Source organism: Telopea speciosissima, chromosome 5 (assembly GCF_018873765.1).
Source record: "Telopea speciosissima isolate NSW1024214 ecotype Mountain lineage chromosome 5, Tspe_v1, whole genome shotgun sequence".
Classification (NCBI taxonomy): Eukaryota; Viridiplantae; Streptophyta; class Magnoliopsida; order Proteales; family Proteaceae; genus Telopea; species Telopea speciosissima.
Genome location: NC_057920.1, coordinates 29,494,802 through 29,515,718, shown reverse-complemented (window position 1 = coordinate 29,515,718; position 20,917 = coordinate 29,494,802). Strand labels below are relative to the sequence as shown.

Here is a 20,917-nt window from a genome sequence, read left to right as displayed (position 1 = left end):
AATAAACATATTCTAAGGGAACTATCGGAAAAAAAATAATCAAATACTCACGATTTGGCAAGGGAGATTTCCTCACTCATTTCAACACTTGGCATTGCTTTGCGAAGGCCAAGTTCATTTTCAGCAAGTGAATACCATTCTGGTATGCTAATGTCTCTGCCAGGTGCTCTTTGTAGTTGATATCCAAGTATTATGGCATCACGTAATCTCCGTGCCCCACTAAGCTATATTGTCAAGAGAAAGGAATAAAAATCAGATTTAGGAACAGGATGTAACTCATGATAGCCATATAAACAAGCTGCAATGTGATTTCATATAATGGAAGAAAACTACAGTAAATATACTTGCAGAGTTACTGGTGTATGTGAGCCTGCACACTACCCTTCTTTAAACAAATGCATACGTTGCAGTAAAATCTGATGCTGACTTTAAATGAGATTCTACATTGTAAGTTGAAGGGCCCCATACTTTTTGTGCCTTGGAGAAATGATGCAGGATCATCCACACTCCTATGATACTTGGACACTTCATTTAACAATCATCTACATCTAAGGCGACATGACATATGTAAGAGGTTTGGGATACTCTAAATCTATATGTATTCCTTTCACTATAGAATTTTTGGACTGGGTGCGTGTCCATTATTTTAACAAGCAGCCAATATAAAAAAAAATGCCTGACATTCTAAAAAGTCCATTCACATTTTGACCTTTCATATTACAGTTTTAGTAATCAGTACTCTAATTTCAAAACAAAAATTTCACTGTTGTTGCTAAACATTTCTTTATGTGGATTTCAATATTGAATGCACTTAGATAATCAACTAGTTGGCAAACTGGGAAATTGTATAAAATTTCTATATGATATACCCATGTTCCCTACCCCAGTAACCAGAATAATATTAAAGACATCCAAGCATAAATGTTACGGTGTTAGGTGTCCAAGTACCTTCTTAGATCCAAGGTGACAACACACTTTGTTTGATGCACGAAAGACAACCGCCTTGGATGCCTAGGCGTAGCCTTGTGACAGCATGCCTTAAATAATTTCATTTTCTATGACATTTCACGAGTTTACGTTGATTTATGTTTATTAATTTGTTTTTAATATGTTTATACTAATATCCTATGCTTTGTTTATTCTATATATTGGTTGTCTCACATTAGTTCATTACGAGCATAATTATATCATATTGCATTGATATGGCTTGTATGTTTCATATAAGCAATTATATAAAATTATCATTGCTATATTACATAGACTGACCAGCTAGGGCGTCTTGTCGCCTAGGCACCCCTCCAAAGCCTTGTCACCTTGTATCCTTCTCAACTATGCAACCGAGACCATTCCCTGGACCCGAAAACATGTAAATCTAGGTTTATAGCAGAGAACAGCAAGGTTTTTGTGCTCGTGGATTTCACTGGACCTGATATGAGGTAGTGCTTAGGCTCCGACAGTTTAACCACAAGTGAGCTCCACACTTGGACCTCTACCATAGTGTATTCATTGGCCCATAACCCATTTTATCTGTCCTATATTGCAACATTGAGTTCCTCATTTCAATCTCTTCAAGGAAAAAACCCTGAGAGAGAGCTATTTGTTTCTAAAATGGAGATTACTAATTGATTTTACGTTAAATTTTGTCAACCAGACACAATTCGCAGTCCCATTACAGCAACTATTTTATCCATTTATAGTTTTATTCTATTTCATTAAACCCTTATCTACCCTATCCTAAGCAGATGATAACCCTAACTCTTCTCCATTTAAACCTGCCCAACGTTCTCTTATTCCTCTTTTTCTTTGTTGTTATCTAAATCAATCTTCAACAATATTTCTGTTTTCTTTATTCAGCTAACCCACCATCCTTTCCTGATGGTGCAGCTACAGAATTTTAAACGCCTATGATACAGTCAAGCTGATTGGGCTTAGGAAGGCTAGATATTGGGTTATGGGCAAATTATATGGGCCTTGGGCTACTTAATGTAGTCCTAGATAGGTAGGAGACCTACTAGGAGCCAGACATCCAGGACCTGTTGAGCTGCTGGTTCGATGGGACAGAATTGGAGTTGTACGTCAAGTTTAGGGTTAGGGTTAGGGTAATGGATAGGTATCTTATATGGTAAAGCTAGGCAGGTTTAGGGGAGTCTAATGAACTAGGTTTATTGGTTTTGGATGAGTAGAAGTAGTTTAGATGTAATTGGGCAGCAACTAGGGTTAGGCTTTTGGGAAATAGGGAAGTGATGGAATCTAGGGTTTAGAAGTGGAGTTAGGACAAGGGCTTTAGGTCGAGTGCGGGTAGGGCGGAGGGGAATATATGCTGAAAGTTACATCTAAATCAGATGGTTAAATCTGGAGTTATGGAGGTTTGCTGAAAGTTACATCTAAATCAGATGGTTAAATCTGGAGTTATGGAGGTTTCCTAGTAGGAGAGAGGGGTAAAACTGTAATTTCAGACAATCAGCTGGGTGGATGGTGCTGAAATTTGAATAGTCTCTCTTAGGGTTTGAGAAAAATTCAATCAAAATTTTAGCAGGTTCTAATGGTTATATTTGGCTGGGCAGAATTTTCGCGAAAATCACCTTGCATGTGACCTAGAAGGGGAGAAGAATAATTGCAGGTTTTAGGTTTTTAATGGTGGATAACAAGGGGAATCAATGGGGATAGATAGAGCTTAGGTTGGAGGATTAGAAGAAGAAGGTTGAATGTTATAATAGTAAACTATTTACTTGAAAACTGATCTTCAATGGCAGAAGTAGCTTTGAAGATGGATAAGAGAGCCTACCGATCTTAACAGATACAAAGAGTCGATTGGAGATCCACCAATCTCTTATAACAGATCCTCCCCATACTACCAGACGCAAGGAGTCAATTGGAGATCCACTAGTCCCTTCACCTTGATATAACTCACAAGGCAACACTCAACAGAGCAGAGCAGGTAGCTATGGCAGAGCAAACAAAAGCTTTTTTCATTAATCAAATTCGTATTCAATGCTGGCCTCCCTTACAAACTTATATAGAAGACTCAAAAATAAACTTAGACACTAAAAAGGAAAGGCCTAACCCTATCCTTAACCAATTAGGTAACTTAAACTGACTAGGAAACTGAAATAGACTCAAAATAGAGTCCTAATCCAGCCCAACTAAACAATCAAAGGACAAACTACTAAAATCACTTAAATTGAACCACTGGTTCAAACCAACTTTGGACCGATTCAATTTAAAACATTAAAAACATGAAAATAAACCAAGTATAGGGCTAATCCCGTGTGCAACCTATGTACCCATATTTTAGGCTCATTAAAGTGGCCTATTACATAAGAAAACCCATGGGATCAAAGGCCCAACATGTATATAACCCAACCCTAGACTTATTTCTAAAGAAATAAGCCCATTTCGATGATGAACCTGCATCACTACTTGTTTATGGGTTTGTTGTATTGGGTCTTAATTATAAGTCCATAAAGTGGGGGTGAGGTCAGTACACTAGATTAAAAAGTTATGTGTGAGTTACATTAGGATACTTCTTATCTAGATAGAGTTCTGGTTTGAGTCTATTTACATTATTCAGTGTCAATGATTAGGATTTCTTTTGTGAGTCAGTTTAAAAATTTTGAAGTTCAAATATATGAATACCTCCATCAATTAGATATTATTTGAATTATAGAATTGAGCTTATTTCATTAGTTTTTGAGCTGTTGAGCTCTGAAAACATGGCTGAAGGCTTTTCTTCTGGCCTACTGCTTTCGTCTTCTAGTTCTTATCACTCTTTGTAATCATGTGATCTCTTTTCATTTTTTCATCTTATTCTTCTTGTTATTTTTCTTCTCCCCTAGATCTTCTCATACTTTCTCTCATCCTCCTGTTCCTCAATCAAGTCCAATATTCTGTTCATTTCCTGCTGAATATTGTTTCTGGAATCAAATTTGAGAATCAGAGTTCTTTTTGAATCATATCTGAACTTCTTCTTTAATCTGACATTAAAATCTGAATTATTTTCTCAATTCTTGCTTCGAGTTAAATCTTAAGCAGCGTGGGAATCATCCATTTCCTGAAAATTCTGATTATTTTTTAAGAATTTCATATCAATTGATAGATCTATCAGTCCTTTACACAACCAGATTTTGGTTCAGAACTGACTGTTGGATTGTGAAATATTTTAACTCTCCTATCAGCTAACAAATCTGTTCTTGTTCTGTTATTATCGATTCTAAGTGATCCTGGTTGTAATTCATACTTCTAGATTCCTTTCTAGAACCCTGAACTGCATTTCCCTAGGTTCCCCAACATCATCTATCCAGTGAACAGCAAGATATATCCAATTTGAGTAAATTTGGAAATGCTAATCTTACAAAATAAACCATTAGATACATATGGATAACAATAGTTTTTATGATACTAATACACAAAGCATAGGAAACATATGCAGATATCATAAATTCATGCATGTACTTGTTGTATAGCATATTTAATTATACATGTGAGTCAAGTGACCATGAAATACTACAGCAAAGACTTGAGGCCTTTTTTTTTTAAGGAACACAGGCATCTCAAGAATGACAGGAAAAATTAACCTTTTATTCTCTTGGCCTTCCTACTTAAGAATTTCAGTTACTGGTTCATGAGTTCGTTTTTAACCAAAGCCTTAAACATCTAACCACATGGCCCAAATCTGAATTATGTACCTCTTCTACAGTTCATACTCACCATAAAGTACACTGTTTACTTTATCTTTCACAGAGAAGAAAACTTTGGACCAGATTACAAATTTAAAGGTGGATCTCAGCTAATGTATATTCAAACTCAACCATGAAAATCAACATGCAATTTCTTCTAACTACCAGTGACTTATACGGTGAAATAGACCAGAGCTCAATAAAATTTAAGGAAATATCAGCACTAAAAACTCCAGAGTTAACTAAAAGATAAAAACAATATTAGAATTCCCCAAGTTTACCTTGTCTGAAGCATAATTTTTGCCAACAGCTGTATCTTGTAGTATGCGAGCAGCCACCTGAAATTTTAACATGGCTATCAGTACACATGTTTATTGGCAAGAGACCATAGTTGTCATAGCATCTAGGCAACCCAAGGCGAAGGAGGGGGCTTGAGCGGAAGGCGAAACCAACAAGGAGACCAAAACGCCTGCCTACGTGACCAAGGCAACACTAGTGGTCAAGGTGCGTCGATGCCAAGGCAACTAGACGACACCTTGACAACTATGCAAGAGACTCAAATAATATCAATTTAAAGGACAAGAATTAAGTAATAATAAATATGGAACAAGATAGACATCAGATCAGAACCTTTTGGTAGAATAAAGAACTCTTTACAATACTGAACAGAGTCATATCATTGCAGGCCAACCATAAATAGTTAACATTTTAGCACTCTATCCTAAAGGATCATATCATCTGGATTATATGACTATTTCAGTATGCTGGGACCAGGGAAAGAAAGAAAACAAAGATTTTTTTCAGGGAAAGAACAGAATTCAACATGTGAATGCATATGCTCACTGATGACTGATCACAGACTGGGTCCCAATTCTTCCAGTTAGATGGAAAGAAATTTTAAGATTTGACATCAATCAATACATGGAAATGTGTTTCAATTTTCTGAAGTTAAAGAACACTATGGTGGACAGTTTTGACATAAATGAATACATAATAAAATAAGAGTATAAGGTTTCTATCCAAAAGGGTAAAAATACTGTTTCCTACCCTAAAAAAGTTACGACAGTGACACATGGTCTCAAGTCCACTGCAAAAAATATTCTATAGTGACTCATGTTCTCAACCTCCACCAATAGAATACCATATAAACCACAATAGATCTATTAGTAAAATATTGAATTTAAGTACATGCAGCTGCCAAAAGCAAAGGATACCTCGCCACCATTGATGCTTCCCTCATAGCAGGGTTTCAAACTTAATGCACGTTCAAGGTAAGGTTTCCAGCGTCCAGTAAGCAAATCCCTCCTAATCATCTCAACACCACCTTGGTAATACTAATACAAAATGCATATTAAAGGACAATGTAAGATTCCAAGCAAGTGTCTGCAAAGTATTAAAGAAAAGAATAACTAACCACCAAACATTCAGACTAGCTGGTTGTACCTCAAGCATGTTTCTCAAAAATGGTTCCTCATTGAAATAATCTCTTCTAACAAAGACAAATGGCAACTTGTATGCCAGTGCTTCGCTGACTGTCCCATAGCCAATTTTTCCTAAAAATGAAATGTGGGTAAATTATCAAAAACCTGTCTTTCACAATGGAAAGAGCTTCAACCCTAACAGCAATTCCATCATATTACCAAGCATGCAGTCAGATGCTGCTATTAGATCAGGTGTATACACATCCTTTGTAAGCTTTATGAAGTTTGGAGGAACTAATTGGTCCTCCGATGCACCACAAACCTATAACAGAGAACAGTAAGCACGCTGACATCACTGCAGGTGCAGTAGAAGAATCTATTACACATAAACACAGGAAGATACAAATAAAAATTCTATGCCTCACGAAGCATACCAGGCACAGCCAACCTTCAGGTAAATATTCCTTCTTTAAATTCCAGCCTGCTGGCTGCAAATGAAAAAACATAGCCAAGATTAATAAAGATTCTAATTAGCTAATTATATTATAACTATTTAAAAAGGTAATATAATCAAAATTTATTAAAAGATAAATAAAAATTTTTGGGTTGTCGGCCAAAAAAAATATGCATATGACATGAAGGTTATCAAAGAAAAAGTATCCGAGCAGGACATTAGGTAGACACTTCTTTGAAGTTGCACTAGAAAAATGTGTAATCAGAAAAAAGAAAAGAGGGAGCAAAAATAAAACAGCGTTAAGTTTTGAAATTTTACAGGGGCTAAAATAAGAGGAATCCAACAACACAACAGCATTTGCAGAAACATTATGTGGCAAACTAGTGATGCTCACTATCTCACCTGTCCACCAAAATTGAAAATAACTAATTTCACATCATCCCCAATTCCAAGCTCCTCCCTAACCTGTTCATGAACAAAAACATTTTGGTTAGATTCAGCAAACAATCAAGGCTAAGAAGTTAAATGCTCTCCATACCTCTGCTCGGGATTTGTGCAACCTCCTGGCAACAAGGGGCACATCAATAACATCACGAAAAGCAGGCACTGCAACAACATCAAGAAATAAATATCATAACCGATATGGTACAATACACCAAACCTACACAAGGATTGTGAACTTAAGTCCAATAAAACAAACATTTGCTAGGATGATTACATACTTGGGCAATATCCTGGAAGTCGGATTAGGAACTCGCAATGAGAATAATCTTCAGCAATCTGAATGAATTTCCAAAATCCAACCAAGATTAATTACATGGATATTTTTAACTTGGGAAAAATAACTAGAACTCAACAAAAGCAACATGGAAAGCATAACAGAAATAGAAAATAATTTGGGGAACATATAAATATTTAGTACACATCTAATATACAACATAAAAGACGTTCATTCATAACAGAAATTAGGGGCATCTTAATCAATGGATGTACAGGTTCAGAAATTATATATAATAATACACTAAACTTATGTTAGGACAAACCTGAAATTAAGAAAAACAATAGAATGGTAAACTAATCTATTCTAACATTATTAATCTTAAAAAACACAGAAATCAATCATAGAAAACAAAAATAAAATATTTTCAAATTCGTGCACAAAAATATCCTAAATTCCTAGAAAATAAATATACATGAACTAATACAAATAAATCAATAAGATGCTAAAATTATGAGTAGCATTAGGATGATGTTAAAAATGCAAAAACCTAAATATCCTATCAATTTAATATCAAAAGAATGCTACACCTTATATAAAATGACGAATGCAATGCAAAAAATCCAGAATTTGCAAACCTAAAAATAAAAATTTGATATAATTATAAAAATAAATGGGAAAATATGAAATTTTTTAGGGATTAATGATAAAGTCCTAAAATAATTAATCACGAAAAAATCCCCATGAAACAAACCAAAAATTTCCAAAAATCGTTGGCATAACACCACTGCCCAGCTCGGGACAAAAGCAATATCTCGACAGTGTTAGAACAATAACTTGAGATATACTAGACCAAATTGATTAAAACAAAAGGAAAATTAAAATAGACTTATAGAGCTTTAACATGATATATTATGGTGGTCTTGAGGGTGTGCACAGGTAAGGCTATAGTGTTAGCAAGTTGCTGCAACATACAAGGAATGCTGTCTTTTTCAAGCAAAGGCATCCTTCCACTCTATATTTGGATACCATAGGACGTGGTAGAGGTATTCTTAGCTTATCCTCCCAAGTCCCATCTTCCTCTTGATAGCAAACTCGTCCAAATCTGGATATTAGATGAGTTATGACAAAAATTAGATCAAGGGCTAAAAAATAGGGTGTGATGTGTTCATCTCAATCTATGACGTTTAAACCAACCAAAATCTTCCTTGAAGTCTAAGAAACCATTCTAGGTTGAAAGATGATTCCAAAGAGTCTAATGTGAGCTTAACGACCAAAAGACAAGATGAATCACACCTCTGGGTCGTCTCGCGGCGTTCATCAACTCGTGATGAAGGTTAGTCAACTTCAAGTACGCGTGGACGAAACTGTGTTTGACATCGAATCAACCTCAGACGTCGATCCAAGTCAGGTCAGGTCCAGGTTGACTGAGTCAAACCGAATTAATTCATTTTAAAATTTTTAAAAATTCACAACTTTCAAACCGCAAAGCCTAATTGAGTGATTCAAAATCCACTTTAAAGCTTGTTCCGAGTACCTATCCAATGGTGTAAAAATCAGATACCACTTTAGACAAATATATTTTAGAAAATCCATTTTGTATTGAGTCCCCCAAGGAAAAAAATGGAATCTTTATAAATGATTGGCAAATGAAGTATTTAAACCATTTTCTAATACAATAATTTACTGACAACAATCACCTAATCACAAAGTTTGGACTGATTTTAGGATCAGTTGACCTAGTCAACCTTCACAGAGGTATTTTGATCATTTTCCAGAGCTACCTCTCTTGGCCATGTTGAGATGGTTCAAAAGATTAGCTAGGAGTAACACAAGACTTTCAAAGCCATAAAATAAACCCCATACACTATCCAAGGGCATCCGTTCATTGTTGTTGTGCACACTTCCACGGTGACAAAATGAGGTGTTAACAAATGTGGGTCTTTTATATTTTTGCTAAAATGTGTAGACCCTTTGAGTCCGCTTCGTAGTTGATGTTCTTTTTATTTGAGTCCTTTGAGTTGAAATAGATTAGTCATATATATTGAGGAGTCTAGTTTTCTTAACCCTATATATAACCAATGTATTTCTGTTCAATCAAGCAATGAATTTGATCCAAATTTTTCTGAACTATTGCACTGTCAGCAAGATTTTAAGTATCCTTTCATATCCATCGATAGTAACCGATACAAACCGATACTTATCGTATGTTTAAAGTACCGATATGATACGATACAATATGATACCTAAAAAATTGGTATTAGTAAATGTAAGAAATCTCATCCTTTATATATAATCAATTGAATGCACTCTTCTCATTGTACTTTGTTCTCTTTTTTATACATGATATATTTTACATATTATTATTACTTATTAAAAGTGTTTATGCTTCAAAACTGTATTTTGCATATATCTTAAGCATTACCATACGTTCTGGACCATTGTCATATGTATCTTTATTGAATCTTGTGTCTTACGTATCTCTCCAATACGATACAACACATCTCTTAAAATCACCCTTCTGATACAATACCCGATACCGGTACTTTAAACCTTGCCCAGCAGTGTGACTTTACTGCCAAGGAAAGCAGAATCTCTTTAGTAATCATACAATCCAAGTATTGTCCTTCTCTATCTTCTGCTACTTCTCTTCTACAATTTCCAATTTCAAATTTCCAGACAAAGATAGAGATGGTTTCTTTGAAAATCAATGAAGTCACCTCTATTCTTTCAGTTCTCGAGTTCTGCATATGTAATAAGTTAATATGCATAATTACAGTATCTCGTTTGGTTACTTCCTTGTTCCTATTCTCTGCTAATCTGGTTTTACTAATACTGTAATTTCCTGCATACATACCCAACATATTCTTCTGTTTTATCACTTTATTCTGCCATTACTGCTGTTGAACAGAATCCTCTGCCTCTGCACATCAGAAGACTTTATATCGACTTCTAAAATCTGACCAGAATAAAACTCTCTCTCTCTCTCTCTCTCTCTCTCTCCATGATGTATTTTTCAACCTGCCAAAAATTGAACTGAATTTCAAGCCCATATAAGTTCCAGTTCATGAGTTATTGAATTACGCCCACAAGACCTAACTTCCGATTTTCTGGAATTTCTGATATTTCAATTAAATTTTTTAACCTTTTGAATTCTATTTCTATCTCTCCTATAAGAATTTGAATTACCGCAGATAGTCCAAGTGATGCTAGACTTTGATCTCCTAGACTATTAGAACATGGAATTGCTTCCCTAACTGGTTAGGATACCCTGTTCTGCATTAGATACTACTATAAAAATTGAAGTTTCCAAAATTGTATGTCTAACATTTGCAAGGAAGGGATAGGATATAAGGCAAGAAAAATAGGTTTGAAATTAAAAAGGAAATCCAAAAGAAAAGAAAAAGGAATGCCTGATCAAAGAAGAAGTAACTGGTCAACAAGGTTGCAAAACAAGATAAAAATGAATATTAGAAAGCCTCTCCATAACCCCAACCCTTTCCCCCCCCCCCCCCCCCAAAAAAAAAAAAACAGAAATCACCTGCCAAACAATCGATCTATGATGATGTCCTGCAGCCATCACATATTCAGCATAGATGAAGTCCCAACTGCAATAATTTTAAATAAAAAGAAACAAGATGAAAATAAGTACTGGAAATTTATAATTACATAAAAAAAAAAAGTCATTATATATGGAAAGACAATAAAGACAACATATTGAGATTTGTAACCAACACAGGAAAACAAGATGAATCCAGCAAAATCAAAAGTTAGTACAAGCAAATCATAATCTATAGCATGCACACACGCATGCTCACTCAAAGTTTGAAATAAATAAAAAAAAAATGAAAGAAAAATGAAAAATGTCTAAAAGAAATTTGCTCCTAAACACCATTGTTGTCTTTAATTATGTCAAGCTCAAAGCATATTCATTCCTCCCTTATCATCTTCACTTTTCAAATAGGTTGGAAAATGATTAATAACCATAGAAAAGCCAAAGTACAAAAGCCCATTAGTAGATTTCCCCAAAAAGACATGAATCTAATGACCAAATTCATTCAAAACATAAACTCATTTAGTCACCAACATTTGAACCTCAATATATGTCATTGACTCAATAGAAGACATTGCAGCATCCTGTGTAGTTCCACTTCAAACTATAAAATAGAAATTCTGAACCACCTCATGGGAAGCTAATGTAGTCCTAGGTTTGAATAATCAGACTAGGAGCCAATAACCAGGGTCTGATCTGAACAGGTAGTTCAGCAAGGTCAAATTAGGGTTAGGGTTTAGTGAGGTCTAGGGTTTGATGGTAGAGTTGAGGTAAGTTGATGTAGGGAAGTTTTTCAGTGAAGGTTTTGATAAGTTTTAACAAGTCTAGGGTTGCTAAACAAAATCGGCAGCAAGTTTGGTTGGGTTAGGGTTAGGTTTTTGAAAAGGGAATTATGTGGATATTTAGGGTTTGAGTGGTCAGATGGGGCTCCAACTTGGATCGAGTTTCCTACAGGGTGAGAGGAGAGTTTGATCCAACAGGGGAGGCTGTTTCAATGGCTGGTTTGTTCTGGGCAGTGAAGGGGACTGTGGAAAAGAGTTAAAAGATGGAGGGAATTCTAGGGTTTGGTTGTTTAGAGGATTAGAAGAAGAATGGCTAGGGTTATGGATGATCCTAACTTACTGTTGTTGAAAAAAAAATTGTGCAGCAGCTTGTTTGATTGATGTTCCTTGAAGAAAACCAAATTTTGAACTAGAACTTGAATGTAGCAGCGATCGAAAACAAAGAGAGCTTGAACAAACCACCTAGGCTTCACACCGCAAGGTGTCGATTGGATTGATCAAACACAAGACAAAATCTCCAATGGAGAAGAAGAGCAGCAAAAATCTTTTCATTAATCAAAATACTAAAAAAACTTAATAATAGACTCCTACACTAAAAAGGAAAGGCCTAACCCAATCCTTAACCTATTAGGTAACCTAAAATGACTAGAAAACAGAAACACTGAAGGAAATAGATTCAAAACATGGTTGGACTTATAGAGTCCTAAACCAGCCCAACTTACAAAACAATTAAATAGTTACATGAGCACTTAAGTTGTCACATGACCACTTAACAAAGTCACAAGATCACTTAAGTGATCACATGACCACTAATTACATATAAATAAAAAAGAAAATGTAAGGAATCCCATATGCAACCTAATTACCCATATTTTACACCCATAAAAGTGGCCTATTACATAGAAAACCCATGAGATCAAAGGCCCAACATCTATATAACCCAACCCAAGGCTTATTTCCAGTAAAATAAACCCTCTAGGTAACTTATCTGCATCAATTACAGCTCTAATTGTCTATGTGGATGACATTATTGTGACAGGAAATGATCAAGAAGAGTTGAAGAGACTCAAAACATACCTAGAAAAACAATTAGAGATCAAAGACCTAGGCACCCTAAAGTATTTTCTAGGAGTTAAAGAAGCAAGATCTAAGTAAGGAATCCACATTTGTCAGAGGAAGTATATGCTAAATTTATTGAAAGAGACAAGAATGTTGGGTTGTAAACCTGATGTCACTACAATTGATCAGAATCACATGTTAGAGGAAGATAAGGGTCTTCTACCGATTGATGCAGGGGGTGTAGAAAGACTGGTGGGAGTCACTTATTTCTCCCTCATGTATCAGACGTTACATATGAAATTGGTGTTGTAACTTGTAAACCAGTCTATGCATGCTCCCAGAACAGGACATAAGGAAGCAGTATTCTATATCCTCAAGTATCTCAAGTCTAACTTGAAAGGGGTTGTTGTTCACCAAACATAACCACCTAAGGATTGAAGCATACACTGATGTAGACTGCTGAGCTGGGTCTGTGACTGAAAAAAGATCCACATCAGGATACTGCACGTTTGTGGCTTGAAACTTAGTCACTTGGCGAAGCAAGAAGTAATCAGTTGTGGCTAGATCAAGTGTTGAGGCTGTGTTTAGGGCCATGGCACATTAAGTTTATGACCTCTATGGTTGAAGAGCCTAGTGCAAGAGCTGGGATTTAAGGTTGATGGCCCAATGAGACTATATTATGATAACAAAGCTGTGCTATAAGTTTAGCTCATAACCCAGTTCAATACGACTGTACAAAGCACATCGAATTCGATCATCACTTCATAAAGGAAAATATTAACTTCGGTGTATTTTTACCCCGTTTGTAAAGACTAGAGATCAACTGAAAGATGTACTGCCAAAAGGACTCAGCTTTCAAGTACTTCATATTCTTCTAGGCAAGCTGGGCATGCAAGACATCTATTCCCAACTGGAGGGGGTGTGTTAGCAAGGCAGTTTGTAAGGGTACACAAGGTATTTTTTATGTTTGAGTGGCTTATGGGGAATATTTTTGTAAGTAAGGATATATTGGGAACTTCAGTTTAATGTTATTAATAATAGTATGGAGAAGGGATCAATTGAATCAATCTTGTTCTCCCGCAACTTCTCTTTCTTCATCTCCTTATCTTCTTCCTCTCCTTCCTCTTGTATGACCTACAATCTGATATCAACCAGAACCAGCAGGGATTTCAACTCACCCCCTCCTCAACAAACCAAAGTTCTTGCGCTATTTAGTGACATCAGCTCTATTAAAAATTTCTATAGGAGTAATCAAACAAGCAATGTTCTTTAGAGCTGCATGTTGAGTGAAAAAGAAACAACAGTCACTCAAAATAAGTGTAGCTGCGATGAAGATGTTGAGCAGCTAGGAGAGGTACCCTTGGTTTTGAAGGGGAATGGAGGTGGGTGAATAGAAGATCCAGTGGGAAGTCTTGCTGTGACACATGATGTACACGGAATTTTGATCTGAAATTTTGACAAACTGTTTTCGTTATACTTTATGTTCAGTAATTTTTCTGTCATTTTAAATATTCTTTTTTATTTTAATTTTAATTTAATTTCTTATGATGTCATAATGGCCCGAATAGTGTTCTCGTTATTTTTTGTGAAATTGTTAGGAGCTTAATATTGTATTCTTTTGGGTCTTGTTGATATAATATATTATACATGGACAAAAAAAAAAGATGTTGAAATGGATCAGTAAAAAAATCAGAAAAGATAAAATAAGAAGTGAAAAATTCAAAGAGCTGTAAGAGTGGCTCCTATGAGAGATAAGTTGAACAAGAGTCATTAGGAGTGGTATAGGGCATCTGCAGCAGAGTGCATCAATTGTACTGGTAAGGAAGATTGATGTGGTACAGATTGGTCAGAAAAGATATGAATGGATTTGGGTTGGAAGAAAAAAAACCATGGCCCTAGACAGAGTTAAATCGCAAAACAGGATCCATGTAGCCACCCCCATTTGGTTGGGAAAAGCCTTCAGGTTGAATTGAGATGAGTTCGACCAAAACCAATAAGAACAGATAATCAATCTTGTATCACAGCTATATATAAATTATGCAACAAAGTCCCATGCCAAATAGCACGAAGAATAAACCATAATAACAGAAGGGTCAAACTTACCTGAAGTTTGTTACACAAACAGAGCGAATTCCAGCATCTGCTGCTGCTCGGCATGCAACAGGGACAACATCTGAAACCTGCTTCCACAGAAGAATCAATATTATTTATGTCACCAAAGACCATATTTAATTCTGGTAAAAAATACCAACATAAAGCAACTCCTACACCCCCAAAACTGCCTCTGTCAAGTAATGAATTAATATTGGTATACATTGAACACCTTCTCATGTTTAATTGTATGAGGTCCATTAAAAAGGGAAAGGGGATAAGTTGATTTACAACAGTTTCTGAAATAAAACGCATTAAATTACCACTAAATCGGCCTTGATGGAGTTCAGCCACTCTACTTCTGTCGCCAGAATAGAATCCCGAGGTACCACGGCTGTTTGAGAATACTGAAATGACCAAAAAGATATAAGAAAATTAAGGGGGGAAACTAAGGGTAGAGAGGGGCAAAGGCAAACAAGTCATTAATAAGAACAAAAGTAAATTAAAGGGGGAAATGGATTACAAAGAAAACAAAGTAATGCACATAACCTCCCCAAGCATACAATGAAAACTAAACCAAAGGATTCAATCATTTTGCCCAGAATTCCAGTAGCGCTCATACCTTCTCCAAAGAGGCAAGTCGATCCACAGTCAGAGCATCTGCCTGTACGGCTCCACAATCCAACAAAACCTGTCATCCCAGAATACATTTCTAAGTACAGATAAAAACCATTAACAAGATGCCAATTCAAACCATGGTTTATTATTTGCATGCTCCAAGATCTCCGAAGGCTCGAGGACATCAGTGATCTAATGCAGGTATACAACAAACTCATAAAGAGAAAATTAGCCCCTTCTAACTTCCTTGCCAAAATATAAATAAAACAAGTCATGTTTTGCTAATCATTCCTCCCTCTTCCGGTGAATGTAGGATGCAAACATACCATTCACAGAACATAAAGGAAGAACAAAATCATCTCCGTTATATCTCCAGCTATAACATTTTCAATTTTCACACGTTTTCAATTGCAATGCATATAAGAAAGGTTGTTTTGAAAATAAGAAAAACAAAAAGAAAAATTTCTCTGAGTTATGTGAAACTGTACAATTTACAATCAGTACCAATGTGAACTCTAGACCCACCTTGCGAATGAAGAGTCTTGGTGATTGTATCTCAGTAGTAAATACATAGTTAGGCGCACCAGTAACTACATGAACATCATGCCCAGCAGCAATGAGATTCCTAGCAACCTGTAAAGCCAGAACAAATCAACAGAAGTGGCAATCCAAAAACTATGACTTAAAAAATAATTAAAACTACTAATTTCATGAAGAAAAACTTCTTTAAAATTTTTTTTTCTAAAAAAAAAAATGCATTCTACAAACAGAAAAATCGAAAATCATAACAAGTCACATCATTCGCATGTAATTCAGTTAATGCTTACTAGCGATGAAAAATTTTTCTTTCTTTTTTTTTTTTAATTTATTTTTTCAAATGAAGAAGGGAGAAGAAAATCAAATTATAAAACAAGAACAATTTGAACCTCACCTCAGAAATTTAAAATTAAAAATTCCATGTAATTTTCGAGACTGACAAAAAATCATAAATTCAAACCTCAACAACGCGAGTAGCATGGCCAAATCCATGACCAGTGACATAGTACGCAAAAACGAGATGCTTCGGCGATGCAGAAATCTGATCATCCTCGTCGATCCTCATCTTCTTCATTACAAAACAAAATCAAAGGATTTTATTTTTCAATCTCAATAGATCCTAGTTGCCAAGGAAGAAGAACAAAAAAAAAAAATTATACTCTTCAAGAATCAAAAATCACCTTCAATCGCCAATGCCGTAGCCGTCACCAGAGAAGAAAGAGAAAATTCAACAGGACTCGGATACAATTCAACAGAACTCGAACTGTATCCGAATCCAATTGATCGTCACCGGAAAAGAAAAACAGAAAAAGAGCAGACTCTTCTTATAATGTGGCCAGAGTACAAAACTGAACGGACGAGGATTAAAAAGATGAGTTGGATTAAAACAGAAATTCTCTTTACAATTGGCAACCGAATCACAGAGCTGACGTAATTATACTATGTTTTGATATTTGGATAAGAGCGGTGTTTATTCTGATGCTTATCCCGTATAAATAACGACTGTTTAATCTGGGAATCTTTTTGTTTAAATGCTTGTCCCTCTGTTTGGATTGGTAGTTAAATTTTTGGGGCATTTATGATATCGACTTAGATTAGATCGAGTACTTGCAATAGAATACTAAAATGGGAGATAAAGATAAAAAATAAAGGTCGATATCTTTTTTTTTTGGTTGAAAAAGCGGTGTATATGAAAGCTGTGTTAGTTGAAAGTGGTTAAGGAAATCCAATTAAGGATAGGGATTACTAAGGATGTAAACGGATCCAATTCTGTTGGATAGTGGTATTATCATATTCGTAACCGATTATATTCGGATGGATTCGGATAATATTCTATGGGTTTTCGGATGAATGATAATATCATATCCGTTGACATCTTTATCGTTTTGTACTTTTGTTGATTAGGATTAAGGTTGAGAATTGAGAGTTTAGCAACTACCCATTCTTCTATGCTTCTTAGTTTTTGATTTTCTACTTTTGATTTTATCTTGATAGATATGTGATTCCATGTATCACAATGCATAAGACAATATATATAAAATAATAGAAAACCTAGAAAAAGAATCACACTATCTTAACTTATAAAATTATAAAAATAAAAAAACTTAGTCGGATAGACAAACACAAAGATATATTACAGCATTTTATTACCGTCGGATTGCTAAATGAATTGGATAATAACCGGTTGATACATCCAAGATTCACCGGACCAATCAGCGGCTACCACACGTCACAGAGCGACCCGCTCCAGAACCAAGGAGAACCAACCGGGGGTCCTACCCGAGGGCGGCCAGCACCTAGGCGCGGCCTTCACCCAAGCGAGGCCACACCCAGGCACGGCCTCACCCAGGCACGGCCTACACCCAGGCGTGGCCTCACCCAGGCGCGGCCACACCCAGGCGCGGCCTACACCCAGGCGCGGCCTTCACCCAGGCGCGGCCTCTTACCTAGGTGCGGCCTCTCACTCAAGCCCGGCCTGCACCCAAGGGCGGCCTCTCACCCAGGCGCGGCCTGCACCCAGGCGCGGCCTCTTACCCAGGTGCGGCCTCTCACTCAGGCGCGGCCTGTACCCAGGCGCAGCATCGTGGACGCAAACATAATGTACACGGACACCGGGGCCACTCGTCTATGACCCAATCGTGTCACTACAGACTCATGTCACCACCAGGACTCTAGGCCACCACTTAGAAGTCACGTTACCCAGACGGATTCAAGCACCAATGACGTCATCACCACACGCGGGTATCTATCCGCCAAGGATCTTGATACCACCAGGACACTCCCTCCCGCGGGGAGATGGCCAATCGGGATAGAGCCCCGTTACCCAGGGCCTCTATCCACTCAACAGCACAATCGCCATCAAACTGGCACTCTCCACACCGCCATACACTACTATAAAAGGCAAGGTACACAACCCCATTAGGGGACATCTAAACTCATATTGAATAATTACTATTCATCTATTTGCTCAGGAGATCTAACTTTGGCATCGGAGAGCCCTAGGCTGGAACCACACCGGTTCTCTCCGTTGACCCCTTGGTCCACTTATAGGTGATGGCACTCGCAAGACCGCCCGATGATTTCTTGACGCAACACCGGTCATATAGGAGGATTATCATATTCGTATCTGATTAGTTTTCGAACAGATTCGGATCTACTAAACGAATACAAACGTGGATCGAATACGGATTTTCAAATATCCATTGACATCCTTAGATTAGTGGATGGTGAGTTAATCGGGCAACCTCGTCTCAAATGGGCCGGTTCTAGATTGAAACCGGGTTTGGAAAACCTATGGGCTAGGGGTTCTACTGCTCTAGCCCACCCCATACCAAGCCATGGGACCCTACATTGAGCTCCTCTCCAAGGAGTGCCTAGGGGGGCATCTAACGGCTGGGCTGTGCCGCACACATTCAAGCGCATGCCAATCAGCCATTGGGATGTGTGTGCACACAACTCAATCATTGGATGCCCCCAAGCACTCCTTGGACGCTGGGCTCCTTGGATACGAGCAGGTTCCTAGGACCCTATGTCTCCACCCAAGTTTAGAAAACAATTTTGGTCCCACGGTCCCACCCACCATGCATGTTTCATGAATGTAAATGAAGAGGCAATGAAAGGGAAATAGAAATAAAATTAAAAAAAGAAAATTCTAATGACACAATTGTGAAATAATATAATATCCTATCATAGTAATTAATTTTAGGGTGTGAGAGCGGAGCCAATGAAAGTGCGTGTATTATCAATCCAATTGCATGGATCTTCTCCAAATGGCATGCAATCCCTTTATTGCATAAGATCAGCATGCAATATTCTCCTTTCGTATCTTCTCTTGTTTATATTTGTAAAGTCAGTCAATAAAATAGGAAAGTCATTGTATATAATTATTTTTCCATTCATTCAATGAAATCAAGCCATTACAGCCTATTGGACTTGCTACTCTAGCATGCTATCAGCCTAAATTCGATCTCCTTAGGGTTCTACCAGCTCCACCATGGCCAAACCTCCCATCACCATCTCATCTCCCTACTTTTTCCATTCCTCGGATCAACCAGGATCTTTTTTGGTTACCCCTGTGCTTGATGGGGATAACTATCCCACCTGGAGTCGCTCCATGCTCATGGCTTTGGAATTGAAGAACAAAATTTGTTTTCTTGATGGTTCCCTCTAAGCTCCTGCCTCCGACTCTACTGATTACCCTCATTGGATCTGTTGCAACAGCATGGTCCGATCATGGATTGTGCATTCTACCATCTCTTCTATTGCCCACAGTATACTATGGATAGATTCCACCACTGATGTTTGGACCGATCTCCATGATCGCTTCTCACAGAAGAATTCTCCTCACATTTTTGAGATCCATCGTGCCCTCTCCACACATGTTCAAGGGACAAATTCAATCTCTGCCTACTTCACCAAGATCAAGGCCCTTCGTGATGAACTCCTGTCCTACCACGGACTTCCATCTTGCACTTGTAGTGCCATGTCCACATTACAAACCATGCTCTCTGAAGATTATTTAATGGATTTTTTGCAAGGCTTGAACAAGGCCTACATGGCTGTTCGTAGCCAGATCTTACTTATGGACCCATTGCTTGCTGTCAACAAGGCTTATTCTTTGCTCCTTCAAGAGGAGTGCCAGCGATCCATTCACGATGCTCGTTCCATCCTCCCTGATTCAACTGCAATGATTGCTGCTTCTCCAAAAACTGAACCTACGCCTCTTGCTGCTACTACTACCCGAACCACTTCTTCTGGCACCAAACCTCATTATCACTGTAATTACTGTGGCAAAGATGGGCACTCTGAATCTCGGTGTTACAAGAAGCATGGGTTCCCGGATGGATGGAAGGAACATGCTGGCTCGAAATGTTCTAATAATGGCAATCGCTCTGCTTGCCCACCCATTGCTGCTATGGCCTTTATCGCCACTGCCCCCACTTCCGCGCCTACCCAGATTCAGCACTTCATGTCGTTGCTCCCATCTGGTAGTCATCCCTTGGTCAATATGACAGGTAATATCCACCCCTTCCCCTTCCTCCACTTGGATTCTTGATACCGGGGCCACCCACTACATTACATTTGATCCTTCCCTCTTTGATAGCTTGGAACCATCTTCCACATCCCCACCCATCACCCTTCTTGATGGTTCCTAAGCACCTATTACCCACGTTGGAACCATTTCCTTTACCCCTACAATTTCTTTACAGTGTGTTTTACTAGTTCCCTCTTTTCGTTATAATCTTCTCTCTATAAGTACCTTAACTACTACTTCTCCAATTCTAATTTCTTTTTCTTCTAATGCTTGTGTGTTTCAGGACCCTCAATTGAAGAAGATTATAGCGACGGGTAAGAAATGAGGCGGCCACTATTTTCTTGAGGTTGGTCCAATTGCTTCTACGATATCTATAGGGGGCCATCTCGATCTCTGGCACTGGGGTTTGGGCCACCCCAGATCTTATCCCCATCTCCATTTAAATTCCCTTGATTCTACTATCACTATTTCCTA

General features: G+C 37.5%; 1 protein-coding gene across 2 annotated transcripts in view; it reads right to left on the bottom strand.

Annotated features, from left to right (window-relative positions):
- LOC122661985 (L-arabinokinase-like) overlaps nucleotides 1-16,610 on the bottom strand; it is a 34,474-nt gene extending 17,864 nt beyond the window's left edge. The window contains exons 1-16 of one of the 2 annotated variants that reach the window (XM_043857519.1): nucleotides 16,590-16,610; nucleotides 16,370-16,477; nucleotides 15,898-16,005; nucleotides 15,377-15,445; nucleotides 15,078-15,161; nucleotides 14,767-14,843; nucleotides 10,811-10,877; nucleotides 7,274-7,331; nucleotides 7,090-7,157; nucleotides 6,954-7,016; nucleotides 6,532-6,585; nucleotides 6,317-6,419; nucleotides 6,120-6,229; nucleotides 5,891-6,010; nucleotides 4,958-5,014; nucleotides 52-224 (exon numbers count right to left, since the gene is read on the bottom strand). In XM_043857519.1, the coding sequence (XP_043713454.1) occupies nucleotides 52-224; nucleotides 4,958-5,014; nucleotides 5,891-6,010; nucleotides 6,120-6,229; nucleotides 6,317-6,419; nucleotides 6,532-6,585; nucleotides 6,954-7,016; nucleotides 7,090-7,157; nucleotides 7,274-7,331; nucleotides 10,811-10,877; nucleotides 14,767-14,843; nucleotides 15,078-15,161; nucleotides 15,377-15,445; nucleotides 15,898-16,005; nucleotides 16,370-16,474 (1,316 nt within the window). In that variant the 5' untranslated portion in view covers nucleotides 16,475-16,477; nucleotides 16,590-16,610. The remainder of the gene's footprint in view (nucleotides 1-51; nucleotides 225-4,957; nucleotides 5,015-5,890; nucleotides 6,011-6,119; nucleotides 6,230-6,316; nucleotides 6,420-6,531; nucleotides 6,586-6,953; nucleotides 7,017-7,089; nucleotides 7,158-7,273; nucleotides 7,332-10,810; nucleotides 10,878-14,766; nucleotides 14,844-15,077; nucleotides 15,162-15,376; nucleotides 15,446-15,897; nucleotides 16,006-16,369; nucleotides 16,478-16,589) is intronic. The other variant, XM_043857520.1, reaches the window with a different exon arrangement.
- Between the last annotated feature and the right edge of the window lie 4,307 nt (nucleotides 16,611-20,917).